General features: G+C 31.8%; 2 protein-coding genes across 4 annotated transcripts in view; one reads left to right on the top strand and one right to left on the bottom strand.

The window, feature by feature from the left end:
- Window positions 1-21,549, top strand: part of LOC143071143 (phosphatidylinositol 3-kinase catalytic subunit type 3-like) — an 84,171-nt gene that overhangs the window by 53,564 nt on the left and 9,058 nt on the right. The window contains exons 5-9 of one of the 2 annotated variants that reach the window (XM_076245279.1): window positions 14,772-14,841; window positions 17,241-17,393; window positions 17,712-17,786; window positions 19,708-19,876; window positions 20,049-20,139. In XM_076245279.1, the coding sequence (XP_076101394.1) occupies window positions 14,772-14,841; window positions 17,241-17,393; window positions 17,712-17,786; window positions 19,708-19,876; window positions 20,049-20,139 (558 nt within the window). The remainder of the gene's footprint in view (window positions 1-14,771; window positions 14,842-17,240; window positions 17,394-17,711; window positions 17,787-19,707; window positions 19,877-20,048; window positions 20,140-21,549) is intronic. The other variant, XM_076245278.1, reaches the window with a different exon arrangement.
- Window positions 1-21,549, bottom strand: part of LOC143071139 (uncharacterized) — a 90,977-nt gene that overhangs the window by 2,138 nt on the left and 67,290 nt on the right. The window contains exons 1-4 of one of the 2 annotated variants that reach the window (XM_076245273.1): window positions 9,660-9,737; window positions 7,469-8,102; window positions 6,743-6,898; window positions 1,227-1,293 (exon numbers count right to left, since the gene is read on the bottom strand). The exons of the other annotated variant lie outside the window; for it this stretch is intronic. Coding sequence (XP_076101388.1) covers window positions 1,227-1,293; window positions 6,743-6,898; window positions 7,469-8,098 — 853 coding nt within the window. The 5' untranslated portion in view covers window positions 8,099-8,102; window positions 9,660-9,737. Of the gene's footprint in view, window positions 1-1,226; window positions 1,294-6,742; window positions 6,899-7,468; window positions 8,103-9,659; window positions 9,738-21,549 lie in introns of those variants that run through there. 2 annotated transcript variants of the gene reach the window in all.

The raw sequence follows: 21,549 nt of genomic DNA on the forward strand, positions 1-21,549 counted from the left end.
TGTGACTAAACTAAAGGTGTTGCTGTTTACCTTTACCTATCGTTCAATCAGATTGTAAAATTGAGGCATTTGAGTTGACAAGTTGATATTGTTAGAAATAAGAATACTAGTATCTTGATGCTACATGTACCTGTACTGTTCCTTTCCAACCTAACTCAACCTTACAGCATGGTTTTTTTCAAGAAGTTTGTTTTCAAATGGAGTAATTCTACTATAAGATTGATCGGGAAGAAAATATTATTGGTTTCATTGCTTTTTGATTCGAGCGTCACTGATGAGTCTTTTGTAGACGAAACGCGCGTCTGGCGTAAATATAAAATTTTATTCCTGTTATCTATGATGAGTTTATTTAAATCCCGAATAAAAATCATTTTTAAATTTGACCCGACATACTAAATCAGTAAAATATTTTCTTAACTGCATGTACACATGTATAAAACCAAAAATAGCTACTCAGTTGTTTTCAGTTTCCATTTTCAGACTGTTATCTTATGCAATTGTGATTTATTTTATTTTAATTCACTTCTTAATGCCATTGCTTCTGAAAATGTGAATTGTTTTCTACCTTGGAGTATCTATATATATATTAGGATTTTACTGTGTTCACTCAAGGGAATTCACTTTTATAAGATTGATGTAATCTGAATCATTGTAAAAAAAATCACATCTTGAAAGCAAGTAGGATAAATAAGCTTATGCATCCAACTTGTTTCTGTGGATTTTAGTGTGATAAAAAAATTATCATTACATATTTGATCTAATATGAAGATGATCCACCTGTTTAAATGGGAATTATATCATAGTAAATGAAATAAAATGTGGCTATAGTCAAATCTAATGATCAATTGAAAAACATTCAAAAAAAAATCATAAAGTGACATTTTTGAATGTGCTATTAAAAATAATTTTCATAGAATGCTGGATCTTATTTGTTAAATTGGGACATATATTATGCGAAATGAAATATAAAACTATTTTTTTTAAAATAAACCCTGTTTCTCCATATTATTGATATTCTAATAAACAGTATGACTTTTCCTCGTCTGAAATTGTGTAAACCTCAAAGAATAATGTAAAAGCATCAAATCAAAGTATTTAATTTATTTCATGTCATTTAATCATATCATTAAATAAAAATTAAAATAACAAAAAAAACCGAACTGCGTGGAAAAGTCAAAACGGAAAGTCCCTAATCAAATGTCAATATCAAAAGAGACAACACTCACTGTGAACATCAGCATTTTCGCTTTGGCATGTACAAGTAACTCCTTTTTCAGCATAGTATAGTAATTTCTGAAAATTAAATGACAAAAATAAATGTATTAGGCATAACAATTGCATTGTAATCTAAAGGCAACTCAAATATTTAATAATTATAAATGTTATATTTAAAAGCAGTGCCTAAATAGATATAGGAAGATGTGGTATGAGTGCCAATGAGACATCTCTACATCCAAATAACAATTTATAAAAGTAAACCTTTATAGGTCAAGGTACGGCCTTCAACACGGAACCTTGTCTCTTTTGAAAATTTTCGGATATGTTATTCCGGATCTAGAGCTTTGTACGTTAAACAAAAAATAGGCGAAAGTTACCAAAGTAAAAAAGAAACCAAAGACCTACAAACAAACAACGGTATACAACAAAAAACATAGAAAACACAAACCCCACCATCGCAAGTTCTCCCAAATAATAAGAACATTCTTCTACATATATATGTCACCTGTTAGGTTGCCCCTGTTAGTAAATATTTCGGGGATAAGTCTAATTATGTAGGTCACATTCAGCACCATATATATACACCTAAGGGTATCCTCATGCATGTTTTCTTTTCTACAGAGCCATCTTATTCTTCCGATGCAATGCATGCTTAATATCGATCAATATCACATTTTATTTTTGTAACAATTTCACTACCCACAATAAGCATGAACTAGTGAACACAGTTTTGCCCTTTTTGAACGAAGAATTATAATTATCGTACCATGATGATCATCTCCTTTTACTCGTTGAGGTTTTTTTTATATCACAAGTATACTTAGGTACTTACATGAAAATACGAATATTTTGTTATTTTGTGTCTTTTGTAGAACACACGTCTGGCGTACCCAGTTATAAGCTTGGTAACTTCGGTGATTTTTTGTTGTTGTCCATGAACATGCAGATATAATTCAAAATAAATTTGTGGGGAAGAAATATCAAGCACAAACAAAAAGGGGGACAATAAGTATTTAAGATGATGTTTATTTTGATAAATACTGTAACATTCATTGAACTTGATATATATTACTGTTGATCTAAAAACCATTAGAAAATCATACAGTTTATACTGTATCAACCAATGGTACTGAAAAGTATTTTTTTGATGACATTAGTTTTACATGTATTGAAATGTATACATCCCCACATTTTCGGCTTTATTGCATTCACTTTGTTTTCCCATCTGCCTGTCTGTTAATCCAGCAAATGTGTTTGTCTCACTTTTCTGAGAAAGTTTTCTGATACTCAGTTTTTCAATATGCTGAATGATTTTTTTTTTTTTTTATAAATGCTAATTTGCATAATAATTTCATATTTGGTAATTAGCTTAATAGTAAAATTACGTAAAGATGCTATAAATTTGTAATATAACCTAAATTCTGTGAAGATTTAAGTGATTCTGAAATGTATAGGGTGGATGATAGTCTGAGTAAATAGTCCAGTATTGACCTTTAAATGCCGGTCATGACCCTTTCAGGATTCTCCATCAAAACCATGGAGGAAACTACTAGTATGACCAAGTAATTGAAGGTTGCAATCTAATTAATAAAGGGAAAATAAATCTGCCCCTCAATTATGATAAAGTTGCTTTTAAGCGATTGGGGAAATTATTGGATCCCTGTTTCTGGCAATGGTAAAATACACCTATTAGTTGTGTTTTTTTTTTATAGACATTGAAATATATTGAAGAATAAGAAAGTGTCGTCATACTTATCATAACCGTGTCATATTACAGGCTACTACTAGCTTTATATGACAGCGAGTGTTAGATAGTGTAGTTTTATAAAAAAAAATCTATAAACGACATTCGACTCTTATTTATTAACATTTTAATTGTATAAAATGTACGTAATTTGATATCGAAGAAAAAATTGATGCATAAATCTGATCAATTTTGTGGTAAGCTGGATATACAGTTTGGATAAAACAATCCAAGTTTTGTACTTTAAAGTTAAAGTTTGTCTGTAATGTACAATTTTATATCAGACCGTCAACTAAAAAGCAGCTAAATTTTATCATTCTTGTCAAAATAGTCAATATTTAGAGAGAATGTTCCATTTTCTAAATATAAAAAAAAGTTTGTTTTTTGCACAACTTGATGATGTGACACTTTCATTCATTCAATATTAAAATTAGGAAAAGTATGTCAAATTATAGCATAAATATTGTTTCTACAGTATCAAACATAAATTCTATCATATTTTAAAATAGTCCAATACCCTCTTTTATTAGGTTTTCATGCAACATCGAATATTGCCATTGAACATGTATGCATTTTTTTAGTACTCTTCACATATCTTTGCCTAACTTTTCCTTTTCTTGGCTTGAAGTTGAAGAGAAATAGAGATTTAAACCATTGTATACATATATCAAAGATATCTCAATTTACATATATTTGCATATCTCTGAAGTTAAAACTAGGTTTTGGGGCTTGTGATACAGAGAAAATTCGATGGTTAATGGGTTAAAATTATAAAGAGACTTCTTTGATCAAAATCAAATTTTGGCTGAAACTATTCTCTTTTGGTGTGAAGAGGTGGCCTCTTGTTTTTAGCAATAACATGTACGAAAGTCTTCAACATAAACAAACGGATTTAATTGAAGAATTCTTTCAGTAATTACCATATTTTTTTTTCTTTTTGAGATGATCATCAGGGGTGTTGTCTGTTGAAAAACACGTCCTCCGAACGTAACAAATATGTTGTCAATCAAGAAATCAAGGATCTTGATAATGTCAGTTTCAGAGAATTTTTTGTTTGAATCAGAGTGATTCTTTAAAAAGTAGGATGTATCCCTTCCTAAGACAAGATACCTGTATCTTCGTTGGCCATTATTTTTGATGAAACAAAGCAATACCAACTCTTTCAATTTGTCTTTTAGTTTGGAATGTGGAATACTTGTATAAATAAAATTGAGAATGGAAATGGGGAATGTGTCAACGAGACAACAACCCAACCAAATAAAAAACAACAGCAGAGGGCCACCAACAGGTCTTCAATGTATCGAGAAATTCCCGCACCCGGAGGCGTCCTTCAGCTGGCCCCTAAACAAATGTATACTAGTCCAGTGATAATGAACGCCATACTAATTTCCAAATTGTACACAAGAAACTAAAATTAAAATAATACAAGACTAACAAAGGCCAGAGGCTCCTGACTTGGGACAGGCGCAAAAATGCGGCGGGGTTAAACATGATTGTGAGATCTCAACCCTCCCCTATACCTCTAACCAATGTAGAAAAGTAAAGTGTAGAAAAGTCAAATGTTTCAATACTATTACAAGATGAAAGAGAGTTAGATTGTATGTACTCTTAAAGATCTGTGGAATTTTTAAGTATCCACATCTGATTCACGCCACCTCTAGAATAGGCAGTTTCACAATAACTTTGAAGCCCGTCTTTGATTGCTGATAAAATAGATGTTAATAATTTAAAAAGAGGTTTCGTGGAGCACTTGGAAGACCCAGCAATATACCGTTGTTTGTAAGGACACTGATGCAGTTTAGGTATCCAATACAGTGATGGAAGATCCAGTTCATCATCATTGGTTAAAATTCCAAAGGAACTTAGAACAGACCTATGATTATCCAGGATTTCCTCTTTGGGAAGTGTCGTGAGGGTATATGTTGGTTTTCCAATTGAATTGTCAATACCTAAATCATTTATCAAGCAGTTAATGTAATGAGTTTTACACACAAAAACAATGTTGTTTGGGGCTTTATCTGCGGGGACAACAACATATGTGTCATGAAGGTATGATAATTGTTAAGAATAGGATCCAATTTACAGGATATCAGTCCATTACCCATGATCAAAAGTCGCTCAAAAAATGTACCATTTTTGAAATGGGATATTGTACCGAGATGAAATTTACATAAAGAAGATTAAAATTGTAGTACTAGTATATATTAAGGGTATTCATCAAAGTTTCAAATTCTGTTAGAATTAATGTGATTCTGAAATGTATGGGGTGGATGATTGTCTGAGAAAATGGTCCATATTTTATTTTTAATTTTAACCAGGGAGTTCATAAAATTTCCCTATTAATACTAAAACAGTTTGAACTCTTAAATTCCGCCTATATCCCTTCAATAATTCCCCATTAAAATCATGGAGAGGGCTACTCGTATGACAAATTAATTGACACTTTACAGTCTTATATAGGGAACACAATTTCTTTCCGTCAATTATGATTAAATGGCATTGAATTAACGAAGGAAATGATTGGGTCCCCGGTCCATGTGGATCTCCATGTTTTTAGTTTCATATTTTCTTATAAATAAAAATAGCTGAATACTAAAGTCGATAGTTATCAAAGGTACAAGGCTTATACTTTGATTCGCCAGACGCGCAATTAGTCTTCATAAGACTCATAATTGACACTCATATCAAAACATTTAGAACGCAAAAACAAGCACAAAGTTCAACTTTGTTTCACTTTCCTTTATTTATGTGGATTTGCTATTGAGGAAACTAGAAGTGGTTTGATAGACAGAAAAAAATAACAATTTATATAATGCATTGTTAACGGAGCTTTATACCTAGTTATTTGTTTTTATTTGTAAAATAAACATCTTATTACTTGCCAGACTTGTTATTAGATAGAAGCTGGAAATACAATGATTTTTTTTAACCTTTTTATCTTTCCCCAATCAACGTGTAGGTATAGCTGTAAACAGGCAAAACTGATTTTTACCGCCAAAATATTTTGATCTTTGTTCAATGTGTTTATTGACCGTGTCTGGCTAAGTTTAAAACTTGCTGCGTACAGTATGATGATGTCAGGCGGGAAAAAAGTGTACGTTGAATTGCACACCTGCGTATTAAAGGTAGTATACCGCTGTTCGAAATTCATAAATCGATTTAGGAAAAAACTAATCCCGGTTACAAAATAAAATTGAAGGAAACACACCAAATATAAGAGGAGAACAACGACATAACAGAAACAAAACACTAAAATGCAACAGACACAGAAACGAACTATTATATATATAACAATGGCCATTTTCCTGACTTGGTACAGGACATTTTAAGAAAAAAACGGTGGATTGAACCTGGTTTTGTGGCATGCCAAACCTCCCGCTTTTATAGCAATGTTCAATATAACATTAAAATAACATCATTTTATGACGGGACTACAATACAAATAAATAGGAGAACATACAGGACAGAGAATCACACAAATAATAGACGAAAATGTGTCAAAAGGACAGCAATCTGACCAGAGACCAGACACCAGCACAAGGCCCAAATTGGGTCTTCTTCACAGCGATAAAATCCCGCACCCTAAGTCGTGATTCATCTGGCTTCAGAACAAAAGAATAACTGTTTATACATGAACTAAAGATTAAATTGTTTATGAAGCACTTAGTTCAATTCAGCTATTTGAGTCTCTGATTTAACTTTTTGCAATGACAGAAAAGATTAAAACAATTTATTGTCAGGTAAATGAATTATTTGAGTTAATTTGACATAAAAACTTACATTCATTGATGTCTGTATTCCTTGTAAGGTTGTGTTTACTCCCTGGAACGATCCATGCATATTCCATCCTATTCCTTGTAAAGACATATTAAGACCATGAACTGTTGTGCTTAATGTTTGAAATGTAGAATTCAGCTCTTGAACTGTTAGTGCAATCTAATAACAAGAAGTTTGTAGAAGATATTTTAGAATGAAAGAGTAGTGAAAAATTATTCAGCGCAACATGTATTGTAATTGAACCATTTGACCAATGAAGAAATATTATTTGTATAGCTTTTCAGAGGGATGGTTAATCAACATTGTGTTTGTCTATTTTGAAGTAGCCATCATTGGAGTCTCATTTTCCTAATAAGAATTCTTATTTTTACAGATGAATCTTGATGTGTTGAACTCACTTAATGTTAAAATCTTGCACATATAGAATTCAATAAAATAGTAATGACTGATAAGCATTATCACAATTTTATAATTAAATGTTCCCTCAAAAAAAAAAAAAACAGCACTTCACTTGCAATGCTCTTCAACTCTATAAATACTTTGCATCCCCACTATTCATTTTAGGAGTCAATGTTTAGGAATTTATATAGACTTAGAATAGAACATACAACAATGTATGTCTATCACATTGAATTAAATTATTTACCGACTGAGAAAGTTTTCTTAGTTAATAACATGTGACAAATTCATGTTTATATCGTTATTTATATCTTAATAACATTGTTGTACCTGATCCATTTTCTTGTGAACATCCAAAAGGTCAATGAAGTATTTAGTGCAAAGTGGTTCGTCCATAGGCCTGTTCTTTATTCTGACCAGTTCATCTTGTTTGGTAGGATCAAGTTGTAAGACAAAGTTTGTGAGATGTGGCCACAATGCATCATATTCAGGTTTTGTTATGCCACATTTTGTGTTGTGACTTAAGTAGTCATTCTTGTACTGCCTGAGCATTTTGATTGCTTGTTGTTCGGCTGGACCCAGAGTGCAGCAGTTAAGAAGAATCAGGCCTGCCAGGGTGATGTCGAGATCCTCCAGTTGGACTGATTTAGCTGTATATTTACAGTAACAGTAATGTTGACCTGGTCCTGGGTTTTCTGTATACAACAGGTCCCATTGGCAGTAATTGATTGGAAGGGTTGGATTACTTCTACAGTTACCATTGTCTTTACAGCACGTCATATATCTGTGTCTTAAATGGAACAGGGTATGGACCACTGGCTGACTGTTTAGATAATCTCTCAAGCATCCTACTCCGTGGCTAGTGTAATTGTTCTCCAGCTTATGTCTAAACACTGGAGTAACAACTTCTAGTATAGCAGACCCAAGAACAAAGAAGCGTCGTCGGTCTTCTCTGTCCATAGTTCTAAAATAGATATTACTTCAATACAATATTCTGAATACACAAATCTATAAAAACATATTTGATATGCATGAATGATTTTGGTCAATTTTTCTGTTCTACATAACTACAAATCGTAACTGGACTGTGCCGAACCTGGTGGGTAGTCAAGGTGGTTATACCTTCTAGTTTTCTCAGCTGATGCATTATGTATAGGAACAAAGATCCAGTCTAAAATGACCTTGACACACACTAGTATTTTGAAAAAGTTTAATCTACTTTAGTTTCTGAAATTGATGTCTGAATTTATTAAAAGTCTTAAATGATGTTTTCATTTAATTCCCTGTTTGTCATTACATCCAGTGGCGGATCCAGAAATTTACATAAGTAGGGACCCACTGACTGACCTAAGAGGGGGCTCGCTCCAGTCACGCTTCAATGATTCCCTATATAAGCAACCAATTTTTTTTCAAAAAAGGGGGGCCCAGGCCCCCTGGACCCCCTAAATCCGCCTCTGACATCAATTTTTTTAATTTTTTTTGGTTTTTTTTTGGATAATATATTTTATTGCACTCTATTGCTGTTAACAATTTACTTAGTGTACAGCATTGCACTAAGTATCCCTGATATATTAGTTATTATGTATCCAGGGAGAATATCTAATAAAAGTAAATTGATGTTACATTACAATATTACAATATTTTAAACGATGTCATGTTTACCGGAGAATTTCACTTCCGTCCGATAGTGGTTTTTAATATTAGATAAATGTGCATTATTTTGCCATGATCATCATCTTAAAGTTGTGATTTGGATAAATATAATTCATAATACTTAGACAATTTGTCTAATTTTAAAGGTAAGTTGACCATAATTTTCGTGATGTTTTGAATCATAATCGAAGTTTTAACTTATTTGGAAACTGTGGTATTTTTAGACTACGATCACAGGTACTTGTGGACAGGATACCCTTTGGGTGCCCCTGAGTGGGAGTATCCCCAATGACCCCCCATGTAGTTTAATTTTGATTTAATTTTTATTAAACGTTTATTTAAATTGTTTTCACTGAGAATATATGTCGAAGTTACTGACAAACAGCATTTGAGATTTTTGCCAGTCGACTGATATGTATATAGAGAGCAAAAATCTCAAATGCTGATGAAGTAGCAAACATTTCAGCTTTAATGGTATAATGATATAAATGCTTTTAATCCTGGTGTCTATGATGAGTTTACTTTCAACTTATTTAATCTTAAAAAGAACTATAATTGTAGTACTAGTGATTGGAATTTCCTTAAAGTCAATAATGCTACTATAATGAAATGTCATATAACAGTATATTATATGTCAATTGTGAGATAAAGTTCAATTGAGCCTCTTGTTTTGGGGTTTCACTGGCAAATCAATAATAACAGTTTAATTGATTATTTATTTCAGTGTTATAATGTTTGATGCATTCTAACTTTCACTTTTAAATTTATCATGCATGATTCATATGATACATTTTAATGAATAGTAGTATATATTGATGTATAATAATTATGTAGAAGTTTAGATTGTGTTATCAATTTTCTGATTTACCTTTCTCATGAGTTTTAAATCATCTTTTCTTTCACTTCTCAATTTATAAAGAAAATGGCTGTTTACTATAATTGGAATTCCCCTTTGCTATTTTTAACATATCAGATTATATACATTAAAAGGGAGTTAACTCAAAATATTTACTTAGCTACATATTAAATTATTTGTTGGATCACACTTAAATTTCCTATTGCTTTTTCTAAAATCAATTTAAAAAAGGACTCTTTATAAAGAATGAAAAATGCAATCAAATTCTTATGGGACTGACTTGATATCAAAATCTTCCAAGACTTATCACTACCTTTTTGATACACAAAATATAGTTATGTTCGAATTCGCCAAGCTTTATAACCGAACATAAATTATTTAGTCAATAAAACTCAACACATGTATACTATAGGAATGAGCTCTCCTTGTGAGTAGCACACTTTAATACTTTACTTTTTCTTCAAACATCAAAACCATTTCATATATTCATATTTCAATAGTCATTCAAACATCCATCTGCATCTAATAACTCATCCAAGAAAATCACACAAGTTTCCTCAATACAACAAAAGTCCGTATCGGGACTCCATCCCACTAAAAATCAAAATCAACAACAATCTACAAAACACAATAAATACATTATTATTACAATTTATCTTGTCACATCATTAAACTGTCTAACTCAAATCTATCAAATGGGTGGAGTGGGTGGGGATATGTGTATAACGAAACGGAAGGTATGCTACTCGGTAAAGGCAGAACGTCGAATAACTGGTTATAAAAATATCTTATATTTATAATAAGATTCTGCACGAGAATCACAATCCTACTCTCGTTCAAACGGGTAGGATACCTGCATTGCGACATACAATAGCCAATCAAATCATACAATAACATTAAACCAGGTATGCAACCATGTGCTCATCAACACGTGTTGAACAAAAACAAACACAGACATGTGCTTCCGATACTATTAATAAATATATTTATGTTCTAATTCGCCAAGCTAAACCGAACATAAATTATTTAGTCAATAAAACTCAACACATGTATACTATGTGAATGAGCTCTCCTTGTGAGTAGCACACTTTTGAAATGACAAAGTAGATAAGAAAAATCGGGTATGAAAATGATAAGCCAAGACTCTTAGTAACGAGTATTTTTTTTCAGAAATGTTTTCACTGCATATCCGTCTTTTGCTGTATCTGAAGACCATCTACCGTGTTTCTTAAATATTCTATCTTGAATACCAGCAGCAGCCGCAGCTGTTGCTCCACCTGCTCTTAAACTATGCAAACCAACTTTTGATTTGTCTAATCCCAAATATTCTAAAGCCTCTAACAGTACTTCTCTGGCTCTTGTACAAGACAAAGGCGTATGACCCCTTAGCACGTACGTGTTAGTCTTTTTTACGATATACATGTAGAACTGATCTAAATATGAATTCTATAGAATCGTATTTAATGTTCGCTTGGTTCAAGTATGTCTCTAACATTTGAACTGGACAGGTTACCGAATATGTTTTGGAAATATAAACATGAGTTCCTGCTCTTTGTTGGTCCGTTTTTTTTTTGATGAATGAAGACATATATAATGAATGAAATGAAAACATCTGACCTTTTTAAATTAACTAATTCTGAAAATCTTAAAAATCCGGCATAGCTAACGAGACACATACATGCTATTCTTCTATGGTTTAAAGTACTATTTGTATTGCCATATTTCAAAACCAGTTGATTAAGAATATGAGGAGTTATTGGTTCCTTCTTATTTACAATGTGATGACCGATTGACCTTTGTGTACCTTCTTTTACGGAAGTACAAAGAAAAGAATCACAAGGATTTACATATCCAGCTAATTTGTGTGTCCATTGAATGGCATACTATGCTTCATCTATCTTTGCAAAAGAATTATAACTTTTTCGTAAGTGAATTAAATGAGACATTATAATCTGATGCCTGTAACGGCTTTATATTAAATGAATTACACCATTTACAAAAGCTATTAAATGCATACCTGTATTTCTTTCTAGTATTATCAGCTCTAGAATTTAAACAATAATCTGGAAGATATTTTGCAAGGTTGCTAAGAGCTTCATTCTGTGGTATATTATCCTTAGACCAACGACCAGTACTAAAAACATCTGCAAAACGTATAAATAAAATAAACAAATAATAACATTAAAAAACTTTTTTTTTTCTTTTCTATATATAATTTATTATCTCATGTACATCGTACTTGTCACTAGACCTTGCTTTATCAACATACATAGCCGTGTCAGAACCAAATTTGCAAATTTCCCATATTGTAAACATTTAACAATATGTACATATAAATTCGAACATCATTAAGTCGCTTTCATCTTAATTGTCAGTATATCAGACTTAAAATGCTTGGTTCCGAAAATGGAGTTTTTATTCTGTCCTTGAATAAATATATATTGACCTCATGAAAAATCAAGAACTTCTATAACTTAAGGTTGAAATTCCAATCTTCTATTAAAAATCAAAGACCACAATGCCGATGATGGCCATTTTGGAACGATCAATGTTCCCTCAGCTCTACAGAGAATGAGGTGTTTAATACTTTTAGCCACTAAACTTATCGGAGGAGCCATCCAATTATTTTCCATTATCCAATTTTGAGCAAAAGCGTCAATAGCAGTGCTTCCTGGATTCTAAAATTTTGAGTTGAACCTTTTCAATTTTGTATTGTGAAAATTAGCAAATCTATCTATTGTGTAAGGACCCCAAATTTCATTCATGAAAGTAAAAAACTGACACGAGGTTTGCCAGTCATAAATATCAACCGATTTAGATATGAAATCAGCTTTGAAATGTTCACACCGAGGTATCCAAGTAGGACACAACGTGATACCCGACCTTGTACATATTCTAAAAATATCATAAGCTATATGTTTTAAATGTAACTTTGTACTGCCTTTATTGATTATATTTACACAATTTAGATTGTCAGTATGCCATTTAACTATTTGACATTTCAGATCGGGTTCAAACGAATTCAACGATAACTGAATAGCCCTGAGTTCACGCCAAGTGGAACTCAATTTTTTTCTCATTTTCATTCAACATACAATGAAAAATCTTTTCATTCGATTCATTAATATATGCACCTAAAGCTACATTACTTGCATCTGAATATATCATAATTCTCGGTAAAGAATCATTCAATAACGCTTCTCATTAAGCGCCAACAAATTTTTCTGCCAAAATTTCAATTCAGCTAATACACATTTTTCATATACTAAATATAGTTTTGAATCCCACGTTTTTCTGTTTTCTATCGCAAAATACATATGCCTCGTCATTAAATTTTTGACATTACCCATAACTGGTGACATTGATATAATTCTTCCGGCAAATTGAGCCAGCATACGTGCGTTCAAATTTGAAAATGACTTTAGCATAATATCAAGAGAATCTTTAGTGTCTTTAATTCTGCGCTCTAGCACCTTTAAAGTAAAACATTTTGAAACCCAAATCAATCCTAACCATTCTTAACACTGAACTGGTTCAAAAATTGATTTTTCTTCATTGACAATAAATCCAGCCAGTTTTAGTGACGACTTTACAAATTCAGAAGTATCTTTACAATTTTTATAACCTTTATCCATGCCTAACCCATCGTCCAGATAAAGAAAAATATTAACACCATTTTCTCGCCAATACTTTACCATTGGTCTCAAACATTTAGTGAATATATAGGGGGCGCTACTTAAACCAAAAGCTAATTCGGAAAAGCAGTAAAACTTGTTATTCCAGGAAAAACCTAAATATGTTTGTTGTTCTTTACAGATGTCCAAATAAAAATATCCTGATTTTAAATCAAACTTAAATAGAAAATTATCTTTTTGGAAGAATTCCATTGCAATTTTCCAATCTTCAAATTTTACCTTGTTTTTCGAAACATAGAAATTCAATTCACTTAAATCTAAAATCTAAAAATCTAAAATCAAACGCTTTTTACCAGTCTTTTGTGTAGCAACACTGAGAGGATTAACGACGAATGGTTGAAATGGTACTTCTAGAATACAGCCATAGCTAATTAGCTCGGTTACCGCTTCATTTACAAACAAACGATTTTTTAAGGCAGATTTATTATTCCGAAATTTCATTGGAGGGGGTTGTTTCATAAATGGAAATATGTAACCCTTTTCAATGGTGTCCAACACAAATTTGTTGGCCCCAATGAGTTTCCAAAACTCTATATGTTTAAATAAACTTGATTTTACTCCTTTAGCGATTTTTGAAAAATCTATATTATCAAAATATTTAACATGTTAAAAGAGAACATTAATATGACCAAATAAATTAGATTGTCAACAAAAGTAATATACTCATATTGTATCTTTTCACTTTGACAAGGTTCCAAAGGTTGGTTTGTTTGTATCTTTTGGGCAGTTACTCTTGAAGTGGCCAGTTTGATGACACTCGTAACAGGTGTCGTATGGGGTCGCCTCACGTCGACGGAACCTCGGAAAGGGCTGCTGGGTAGCATTGTAAGGCTGATAATAACTGTTACTAGTATCAGTAGAGTTGGCAGGTCTAGAAACGGAGACGGACGGTTTTTATCACTTATCTGTGGTACAGAACTAGACTTGGCACCTGAATGTACTGGTGGCATGTGCAAAAGCAAAGTATCCTCGTCGTCTGAGTGGTTTTCGGTCATTATGTGTATAACGAAACGGAAGGTATTCTACTCGGTAAAGGCAGAACGTCGAATAACTGGTTATACAAATATCTTATATTTATAATAAGATTCTGCACGAGATTCACGATCCTACCCTCGTACAAACGGGTAGGATACCTACATTGCGACATACAATAGCCTATCAAATCATACAATAACATTAAACCAGGTATGCAACCATGTGCTCATCAACACGTGTTGAACATAAACAAACACAGACATGTGCTTCCGATACTATTAATAAATATATCTATAGTGCATTGATCCTAATATTCTATACATCCTATTAACAATTCTTTGTTCTAAATGGTTCTGGTCATATTTTGTTTAAAGATTCCCTCAGTTGCCAGTCGTAATCTTTTGCCTCCCATTACAAATTATATTCTGACTTCACTATTTGTATTTATTTTCAGTTACTTCAGACAGAAAATTTAGACCTTAAACTAACGCCATATAAAGTATTAGCTACAAGTAGTAAACATGGTAAGTCAATTATTTATTTATACTCCAGTCTAAAAGTGTTTGCTATATTGAAATAACCTTATACTTCCCCCTGACTTACCAGAGCAACTTTATATTTGGTCAGCAGCTTGACATTGATGAATTGGAAAGTATGTGTACTTGTGTGTCTGTATGGTGTTATCCATTTTAAAGGACAAGGTTCACTTATGGCACAAAATGGCCTCAAATATTAACTTTATCATAAAACACCAAAAAAGTCGCAATTTGGTTTCTAAATGGATCTATTACAAAAGTTGGAATGCTAAATTAATCAACTATTTTCATAAAAGTACATGATATTCTCCAAAGTAAGCCCATTTTGGACATTTTGTCAAAATATGATGATTTTGAGCGATTTTCAGATCTAAAACTTTAAGAAAACCTTGGCCACCACCTAGTATTTAAAAAGTTTTGTAACCAAAAGATTCCAATTTTGATATAGAATTCATCAATATATAAACTTTTTGGATCCTGCATGGCGACCAAGGTTAATTATGCCAAAAATAATTACAATTATGGAACAAAATTACCAAAATTAACCTTTGAATACAAATATCATAGCTTCATCAATTTTCAAGGAAGGTACCAAAAAGAAATATTTTTGTATTTATAGTATTATCACAGTATTTGTATGTGAAATTTGTAATTTTTGGCCCGATTTGAAAAACTAGACAAAATTTAGGGCTAATTTTAACCCTATTTTTTTTAGCTCAATCAATCAATCAACAAAGGAGAAGGTTGATTGATTGATTCAACTATTAACTTAGACACTTATTTCCCCAGATTTACTGTTCAGAACAGAATGACATTGATTGATTGTTGATGTTTCATCCCCACTTTTGAGCTTCAATAGGGAAACTGACATCCTTAGTCAATTAAGGTTGGAGTTGTGTGTACCCACACGAGCAGTGTTTGAACTCACAACCTAAGTGTCGACTGGCTAGTGATTACAGTAGTAACTACTTAGACCACCTGGCCCCACATGACATTGAATATAGTTATCTATTTACAATAATAAATTGTAACTTGCAACTGTTTTTTGGATCTGTCGGACAACTCCTTAAAAGAGGCACAAAAGATACCAAAGGACAGTCAAACTCATAAATCTAAAACAATCTGACAACGCCATGGCTAAAAATGAAAAAGACAAACAGAAAAACAATAGTACACATGACACAACATAGAAAACTAAAGAATAAACAACATGAACCCCACCAAAAAATAGGCGTGATCTCAGGTGCTCCGGAAGGGTAAGCAGATCCTGCTCCACATGTGGCACCCGTCGTGTTGCTTATGTGATTACAAATCCGGTAAATAGCCTAATTCTGTAATTCTAATTCTTAAACTGTTTGCCAATATTTAAAATTTTACAACATGTCAAATTAAAACAAATATTTTTGCCACAGGCTCCAATATATTGATTTACTAACAGAGATATTCTTAGCATAATATTAGGTGCATTCTCATCAAAAACTTGATAATAATATAGTATGGAGAATTCTGGTGGATGGGTGTACAAACAGAAGGAGCTTGTGGGCAGTGAAAATGCTACCTAATTTGTATAATCAGATCCTACAGTTTTTAACCCAGATCCATTAGACTTCATAGGAAGATTACACATGTGTTAAAGTTGTCTACCTGCTTTTACAGAGTTGTTTTTGATATTTATCATTCAAATTTCTAAAACAAAATGGAACAGGTTTTCATATTCTTCTACTCTTTGAGTAACTTTGAATATTTCATCGTGATTAGTCACAAATAATACAAGCTAGTCATTTGAGACTTTGACCTATTTTTGGTAACATATCTGTTTTATTTTGTATAAATCAAATTTATTAATAAACTTGTTTAATGGTGTAAAATAACGACCAAGGAGCAACAAGTACTCTGGAGATATTGTTTTCTCTGAACAAGGAGGATAACACATGGTAATACATTAGGTTGATTGGGTTAAAAAGGTAAAACGATATATTTCCTTTGAAAAAAGATTGAAGCATGCTATAATTACATTTTCATTAAGGAGTTATCAAATAGAGATTCTCTTCAATATTCAAAGAGTAACAGACACATATCACCAGTAGGGAAGAAATGGAGGGGATTTGTGAGCTTCAGAGGGATTTGTTTGTAATAAGGGAAACATCAATTTATTAATTGATACCTGTAAGACAGATGTGATTTTGTCAATGACAATAAGAAAAAAGTTGTGGTCATGTATAAGTCAGATATCTTAAAAACTGTCCATCCAAATCCTTTTATGGCATATGAAAAAAATTCAACTCAGCTATAATGTGTCTTGAGAATGAATAATATTTTCACTTTGATTTATTTTCAAAACTTAAGAGATAGAAGACTATTTACATTTATAAACATTTCTTATACAGGTTTTGTTCAGATGATTGAAGAGTGCCTACCTTTAGCAGAACTATTAGCAACAGATGGAACTATACATAACTTTCTAAAGAAACATGCTCCAATGGAAGGAGCAGTCTATGGTATCTCACCAGAGGTTATTGACAACTATATCAAAAGTTGTGGTAGGGTTTAATTATTGACTGTAGACACTCTTATTTGATTGTTGGTTGATTGCTGAATTTATAGGTTTGTCTGGAGAATTTGTTTTTAAACTAATTATGGGGTTCCAACTCTTGATTAATCTGGGAGATTTTAGAACTAGCATTTTAGATAGCTATATTGTTTAATATTACCATAATATTCACACACTTATTGAAATAGCATTAACTCAGTACAAGATTGACAAAATAATTTGTTTCCCATAGCTATTTGCAGTACACACATGTAAGCTGGGTTAAAATGTTCTTATATATAATTTTAAAAATAATTCTTTATTACAGCTGGCTACTGTGTGGTGACATATTTACTAGGTGTTGGTGACAGACATTTAGATAATTTACTTCTGACAAAAAATGGTTAGTAAACACACCTACAATAAAGTACATTACTTTATATTCAGTAGTAATGTTTTGATGTTTATTCAAGGATTGTTGATGGATAATGTTATATTGGATACAAATGTTTCTACAAATTTTTATTTTGCTGAAGATCATTTCTATATTTCCAGAAATCTTCTGGTCTTTTTTTGCTGTGTTTTTTGGTTGCTGCCTTACTATGATATTATTTTAAACAAAACAAATCAGAAAGGTTCAGTAAGTGTTAATTTTGGCCTAGAATTCGAAATAAATGAGTTGAAAGTTTTTGACATTTTTTAAACCAGTGAATGTCTATATCAGTTGATTGAATTAGTTTATGCAAAAGATTTGAACTGATTTGGTTATGAGAGACACTCAAATCAAAGCTTAGATATGAAAAATATATCAAATAAGCCATAAAACATCACTTTTCAGAATGTTTTTGTCTAGTTTATTGGGCTACATTTGTGTTCAGTTTCAACCATTACATATGTTATGTTATTTCACTAAATACAACCTTTACCTATGTTATGTAATATCACTAACTACACATATATTTAAGTATAAAGACTGAACACAAATGTGGCTACTTCCATTTTAGTCAAAAACAGTCCATTTAATGATGCTAGTACCTGATTTATGCACATTGTTATGTAAACAAATCATCCAATATTTGTGTTAAAAATATTCAATTTTCTTAACCCTTTCTTCCATAATGACGCCTTTGACGCCACCCCCTTTACTCCATAATGACGCCTTTTGACGCCTGTGTAGTGCCTAAGTTTAATAAAACATTTTCCTACGAAAAATCTGTATCAGACCTAATAATTTTTTTTATCTAATTTAAAAAGGATATTCATGAGAAAAACAAATTGATAGAAATACTATATTTATCTTAACAGGCTTAATAATTTGAACATGGACATCATGGAGTTGTTAAATTTTGGAAAATACATAAGTACTCTTGTTGCAAAATGTAAAAAATTGTCACTTTCAATACAATTGTCATTTTAATGCATAAAATGTTACCATTTAGATGATGTTTTTTAGAAAAATGTAAATCAAAACAAAAAAAAGAGCAAACAATTTATAAAATGTTATTTTCATATTCTACAGTAATCACATTGATCATGTTGATGTTATTTCTAGTGTATGAAGACAGATATTCTCAATATTTAGATAGTCAAGATCCATAACCATTAGAATTCTACAGCTTAAGAATTTTAGATAGCTCTTAGAATAATGTGTTTGAGTTGACTGTAACAGGGAAATGTCATGTTCGAAGTATTTCAGTCCTTGTGTCAAAAAGGTTATGAAACAAAGAATTATCAGAATTTTATTTCCCAGATAAGTAGTCCATATAGATTTTTTTTCTATATTCTAAGACATATGTTGTTATATTTTATTGTTCCAAATTTTTCCAGGAAAATTATTCCATGTAGATTTTGGTTATATACTTGGACGTGATCCAAAGGTTCTTCCACCTCCAATGAGACTCAGCAGAGAAATGGTAGATCTAATGTTACCATTTAGATGATGTTTTTTAGAAAAATGTAAATCAAAACAAAAAAAAGAGCAAACAATTTATAAAATGTTATTTTCATATTCTACAGTAATCACATTGATCATGTTGATGTTATTTCTAGTGTATGAAGACAGATATTCTCAATATTTAGATAGTCAAGATCCATAACCATTAGAATTCTACAGCTTAAGAATTTTAGATAGCTCTTAGAATAATGTGTTTGAGTTGACTGTAACAGGGAAATGTCATGTTCGAAGTATTTCAGTCCTTGTGTCAAAAAGGTTATGAAACAAAGAATTATCAGAATTTTATTTCCCAGATAAGTAGTCCATATAGATTTTTTTTCTATATTCTAAGACATATGTTGTTATATTTTATTGTTCCAAATTTTTCCAGGAAAATTATTCCATGTAGATTTTGGTTATATACTTGGACGTGATCCAAAGGTTCTTCCACCTCCAATGAGACTCAGCAGAGAAATGGTAGATGCCATGGGCGGAACAAACTCTGATCATTTCCATGACTTTAAGAAACACTGCTACACTTCATTTCTTGCCTTAAGAAGGTAAATGCATATTTAGCTTTTTTTCAGTGCATGAGAATTTAATGGGTAATTTGGATTTTTGAGTACCATAATAATGATTGAAGAAAGATAGGAAGTAGTTGCATGTTTATACATTGTAGACATTAAAGAGACAAATAGTTTACAGTGATGTATTTTTGTTTTATATTTACAGGTCCGCCAATCTGATATTGAATTTGTTTGCCCTGGTTGTAGATGCCAGCATTCCTGATATTGCACTAGAGCCTGATAAAACGGTGAAAAAGGTAATGTACTTATGTTTACAAAGATATCTGAAGCATAAGTAATTTCTTGTTTGATATGACATTTCTCTACTTGACTATATAGTGTTCGTAACTTAACATGTCTGTTATTTTATTTTTGGGATACGATTGCTTTCAAGCAATCTGTAGACTTTTACCGTTGACTCAGGGCTGCATTCCCTCACGTGAACTGTTTTATTCTAAACATTCAGCAACTTCTCAGATTCTTATGATTGTCTTGCTTTAAAAGGTAAAAACAAGCAAAAGGATTGAACATAAACAACTTTCCTGTAATGTTCTTCTCATAATCTTCACGTTTGATATTTCCTTTGACCTATATGCGTGTTTTTAACAACACAGAAAATCAGAATTAAGCAGTTTTTAAAGCAATTGCTTTTATGCTATCGCGTATGGCCATCTTTGTGACCCAGATCAGAGACTCTGCCCATATCAAGCCATAGTATTTTGTTAAACAGGCTCCTGGTCTGTCATTCTTTAACACCTATGTATGTTTTCTAATGCAATACATAGCTTGAAACTTTAAAAAAACGTTAGTGGATTTAAGAAGTTTCAGAATATGTTCTTGTAGATGTATTTTTGTATTTAAAGGGTCAACCGTTTGACTATCAAATAACATAGAAGTCCGAGTGAAAAAAAGTACATTTTTATAACTGCGATGCCGTTTTCCGCCGTTCGTAGGATGTTTCAACAAAATATGGATTCATTTCAGTTGTTGATTTAGTATTGAAAATTTAACTGAATTATCTCCTATTAAATACGGTTTTATATGTTTAATTTGTGTTTCTTTAAGAGGTCAGGTGCTCTTGTTCATTCATAAAATTATCGTTCATTCATACATTTATCGTAAAATCAAAATCACTACACAGGTTAATGCGTAGTGTCAAATGATTACCTGTAATCTAAAAATAGACAAACTTTGTTTGCGCAAATAATTTAGCGGAACGAAACCCTTGTTGAAAACAAATAACAATAAGTTTGTTTTCCTTTTCTGTCAAACTCCGTAATATTTATCGATCACCTTACTAATGAAATGGACCCGTCCAAACGTAGTAGATGCCAAGTCGGTCCAGATGAAGAGATATTTCAATTTGGAATTTTCTAGTTACATAGATTGAAAAAAAGTACGTCTTTTTAAATATCATGATCAAAACTGGGAATGCATAACAAATGTCAGATGAAACCATTATTCTCGTCTTTTCATTGAACAAGTCTACTACGTTTGTTGACACTCGACGGTCCACCGTGTTAGCAATTTTATTTCACATGTTTTCGAAATATTGAAGATCATTTTTCGCAATGTTTCCTGAAAATTGATAAATGTCAAAGCAACGTAGAGCTGTTTGTTCTTGTTCGTATAATAAAATTGAGAATGGAAATGGGGAATGTGTCAAA

Source organism: Mytilus galloprovincialis, chromosome 4 (genome assembly GCF_965363235.1).
Source record: "Mytilus galloprovincialis chromosome 4, xbMytGall1.hap1.1, whole genome shotgun sequence".
NCBI classification, from domain to species: domain Eukaryota; kingdom Metazoa; phylum Mollusca; class Bivalvia; order Mytilida; family Mytilidae; genus Mytilus; species Mytilus galloprovincialis.